A 4558-nucleotide genomic window follows, 5' to 3' on the forward strand; every position below is an offset into this window, starting at 1 on the left:
CCAAAATTACCTCTAGCCATGCAGACCTTGGGACCCTTCCACAGCATCACCGCCAACACCGCCGCATGGACTCCAATTGGCACCGCCCTCGCCACCACATTCAAGCAACCACCGGTCCGTGCCAGGGCAGCCCCACCAAAACCCGCAAAGCATTTTCAGGCTAGCCGTTACATGCCACCAGAAAAAGCAGAAATCTTCAAGTCACTAGAACATTGGGCCACCCAAAGACTCCTCCCACTCATCAAGCCAGTGAACCAATGCTGGCAACCCATTGAATTCCTCCCGGACCCGGCAAAGCTTTCTGCCGACGAATTCTCCGATCGGGTCCGGGCCCTACAAGAAAGAACAGCTGGACTTCCAGATGAGTATTTTGTGGTGCTGGTTGGTGACATGATCACTGAGGATGCACTACCAACATACCAGTCGTGGATGAATACTCATGAAGGGGTTCGTGATGAGACTGGTGCGAGCTCAAGTCCATGGGCTGTTTGGACTCGGGCATGGACGGCTGAAGAACATAGGCATGGTGATTTGCTCAAGACTTACTTGTACCTCTCTGGTAGAGTTGACATGCTGATGATTGACAGGACTGTGCAATACTTAATCGGTGCTGGAGCGGTGAGTTCTTCATTTGGATTTTTGCATGTTGAAAATCGGATTTTTTTTTTTCCAAATATTCTGTTGGTGGTTCTTAAAAAAAAAATTCTGCTGGTGGTATTGTTTACATGCATCCTGCAAAGTTAAGGGGCAAAGTGTTATTAACCCTTTGTTTAAAACAAAACTTGTGTAAGTTTTGTCCTACAAATATTTTAACTGTCCAACAAATTTTTTCTTATCAAAATTTAAATGTGCCCCTTAAATATACATCTTCATAAATCTTGTCCCCACCCTCTTAAAATTCCACCAGTACACACACTCATATATCATGTTTATTGCCCTCCTGCATTTAAATATTTTTATAAAATTTTTTCATCATTGTCAAGAAAATTAAAACTTGAATCTATCTCCGAACACTTTCTTTTTTCTCTTCCACATCCTAGCAATTCTGCATTTCATTTCTAACATTTGTTGTGAATTCACAGGATGTTGGAACAGACCGTAACCCGTATTTAGGATTTGTATACACATCTTTTCAAGAAAGAGCCACATTCGTGACACACGGCAACACAGCTAGGCTAGCCAAGGAAGGAGGTGATCCGGTGCTTGCGCTCATTTGCGGGACCATTGCCGCCGATGAGAAGCGCCATGAGATTGCCTACGCTAGGATTGTTGAAAAGCTACTGGAAATCGACCCCAATGGGGCCATGCTGGCCATATCAGAGATGATGAAGAAGAAAATCACAATGCCAGCTCATTTGATGCATGATGGGCAGGACCCTCATCTGTTCGAACATTTTGCAGCCGTGGCACAGCGGATTGGAGTTTATACGGCCGATGATTATGCTAACATTCTCGAGTTCTTCATTGGACAGTGGAATTTGGAGAAGATCCAAGGACTGGAGGGTGAGGCGAGGCGTGCACAGGACCTTGTTTGTGGACTACCGCATAGGATTAGGAAGTTTCAAGAACGAGCTGATGAGCGAGCCAAGAAATTGCAGCCCCGAGGGGTGAATTTCAGCTGGATTTTCAACAAGGAGTTGACCCTGTAGTGGTAATACTTTCAAGGGTTTAAATGGAATGTTTTAGTCACTAAATATAATATTTGTCCCACTTAATTAAAATTGTTGGCGAAAATGAGACAAATTTGATATTTAAGTAGGACATATTTTATATTTTAGAGAATAATATGCAAAAATTTAATACTTAATTAGAACTGAAGCGGGACACGTATTATACTTTAGAGACCAAAGTGAGGTAGTCATTATAATTTAATACTTTAGAGACCAAAGTGAGGTAGTCATTATAATTTAATACTTTAGAGACCAAAGTGAGGTAGTCATTATAATTTAGAGATTAAAGTGTTTCATTTAAAAATTAAGGGACAAAAATGAGAATTCGAGTATAATTGAATGATTCATAATGAATCAAAATTTTTAGGGCTTTGTTTACCTATACCTCCAAGCCAATAAATCTTAGCAATGTTCCATAAGCCCATTGCATCTCATTTCAGTTTCAAGCGCTCCCTCAATGCCAAGTTCCATGCGATAGGGTGTTAAAAGACTAAATATCTCACGTTGATTTTCAAAATTTTTTAAAATTATATTAATAAGATGTTGGATAATTTCACTCATTGTGAACTAATTTTGAAAGAAAACCGTACACAGCATACCTGCGTTTGGTTTTAAAGCTAACGTAACATTCAAGATACGATAATAATTTCACCTGGGGCCCAAAATAAAGGGACAAAAAAAATAGAGTTTCGGTCGGAGGCAAGTGCCATTATATAGTAGAATTAAAAGTTGGTCCGTACAATAATGCCTCAGGCAGTTAGGTAAGTGAGATTAAAATTTACTCCCTCCCTTTTTTTATGACTGACGTTTAAGAAATTTACTCTAGTGTACTTTTATCTGTCGTTTTATTATCCCCATACAGTATTAATTATTTTTTTACAATTTTACCCTTTTATCTCTCTTTTCCAATACAGGATTCTTAATTACTACTCCTAGTTTGGTGGGAGTTAGTTTGCATTGCTTTTGGCCTAGTAAAACAGCACCATTTAGTACTCTAGTGAGAAAAAATATGGGTGAATTGGATAATTAATGAGGGTACAAAAGGAAAGTAGTGTACAGATTTAAGCAATGAAAAATTTTTCTTAATTGGTGTGTAAAACCTTAAACGTCAGTTATAAAAAAAAGGGAGGGAGTATTAACCAATTAAGCTAGTTCACTAAAATCCATCGTCCTTCTTGGGCGTAGGTAACGGGTTTGAAACTTCTTGTTTGTCTGTATTTTCCATTCAGGAATTTTTGAAATATTTTTGAAAATAGTTTAATTCCCTTCAAATTTTTAATAGTTTAGTCGGTCCATTCTCATCCCCTTTCCCTCCTACAGGACCACCAGGTGTAAAAATGTTATACTAAAAAAAAATAAAGTAAATTTATTGAGTTGGGGCCAATTGAGCATCGGAACTTGCAAGTAGCAAGTCCGTACAATAATGCCTCAGGCTGGTCAGTAAGCGGGATTAAAATTTATTGAGCTGGGACCAAATGCCTTGTTAAGTCGGTGCTGGCATTAAAAATTTTGTCTGCACGTCAGAAAGTGGAAAAGATCTAAAAATATCTTCTTGTTCACAGTGTTAAGTTAGTGTAATGGTCCCATATAGGTTCTTGTGGTAGTAAGTTTAACATGCATAATGAGATATTCCAAATCCTGTACAAACTTACCTGCCACGCAGTGGCGGATTTAAGGTGGTATACTGGGGCACGGCTCCCATTGCTCCCTCTTAATTTTTTATAGTACTTATAAAATTTTGATGTAATTTTAAGTGTATTTTCGAAGTTTTCTTACGAAGGAAGGAAATAAAAGAATTATGTAGTTTTTTAAATTGGTTAATGAACTAATATTCTAAAAGGCTATGTGGGTCACAGAGTTTTATTTGAAATAAGCTAAAAAAATATTTTCATTTGTACTTATTGGTGAATATTTTTTTACTTAAAAAACTAGAAAAAGAATAGGTAAAAAATTTTAGTATTATTTTTGTCCCTACTGATAATTTTTTCTGACTCCGCCACTCCTATCACATATCAATAAAAGTTACAAATTTTCCTAAAAAAGTAAAAAAAAAAAAAAAATGTGGAAAGGAAAAACAAAGTTCCTGTTTTACGTAAAACTAGTCAGTATCCATACCTACTGTGTGCACAATTTCCAGCAGAAACGCACATTATCCCGGGCGTGAAGTGTGTATATTATCAAGTATACAAAACGATCGAGGGTTCGAATAGACACTGCTTCAATACAATAGACACAGCTGCTGTACTGTGCTTTATCCCAGACAGATCGAGAACAGCTACGCACAGAAAATATGTCTGCTAGCGTTTCATTCTGCTCATCACGCAGGACAAATAGGGAAGTCATTAGGGCCCCCCCACTTCATAAGACAATGTTTAAATATTAATTTTTGTTGAATTAGCATCCAAAGTACAAAAGCATACTTGGGAATATAGTTTTTGCCCCTCCCGAGTGATGGAGCTTCTTCACAGCCGATTGAGTAGAAAACTCAGTAGCAGCCCAATAGATATGATCACCAATATGCAAGTGTTGAAGTAGTAAACTACTGGGGCCGGGTAGTTTCCTGAAACTCCTAAACCACCCAAGTGTTTCTTCTTCCCCGAGGCCAGTTTCAATCATCGCTTTTAATCAAATCCACCACTCTTAATAGTTTGTTGAGTCCCAAATTCTTTCGCAAGGATTCAGGAAATTTTAGATATTGTGGTCCAACAGAATTCCAGTTATCAAACCTAAAGGAAGTGTCCAGGAAATTTTGTTGTTCAAATTAGATACTATTTGGCTTCTTTATTATGAAATTTAATTTAACGGACATGACTAGATGTGACTGAATTCTATCAATAATTGAATTTTTTTTTTTCAAATGTTCTAAATCTGATTTAAATTTGATACAT

At 37.6% G+C, this 4558-nt stretch overlaps 1 protein-coding gene across 1 annotated transcript; it reads left to right on the forward strand.

Moving 5' to 3' along the window:
• LOC113712051 (stearoyl-[acyl-carrier-protein] 9-desaturase 6, chloroplastic-like) lies at positions 1 to 1772 on the forward strand. Its single transcript, XM_027235328.2, has 2 exons — positions 1 to 618; positions 1083 to 1772. The coding sequence occupies exons 1-2, from the start codon at positions 19 to 21 to the stop codon at positions 1647 to 1649; spliced, it is 1167 nt and encodes a 388-aa protein (XP_027091129.1). The 5' UTR covers positions 1 to 18; the 3' UTR covers positions 1650 to 1772.
• The last annotated feature ends 2786 nt before the right edge of the window (positions 1773 to 4558 follow it).

Source organism: Coffea arabica, chromosome 10e, assembly GCF_036785885.1.
Source record: "Coffea arabica cultivar ET-39 chromosome 10e, Coffea Arabica ET-39 HiFi, whole genome shotgun sequence".
Lineage (NCBI taxonomy): Eukaryota > Viridiplantae > Streptophyta > Magnoliopsida > Gentianales > Rubiaceae > Coffea > Coffea arabica.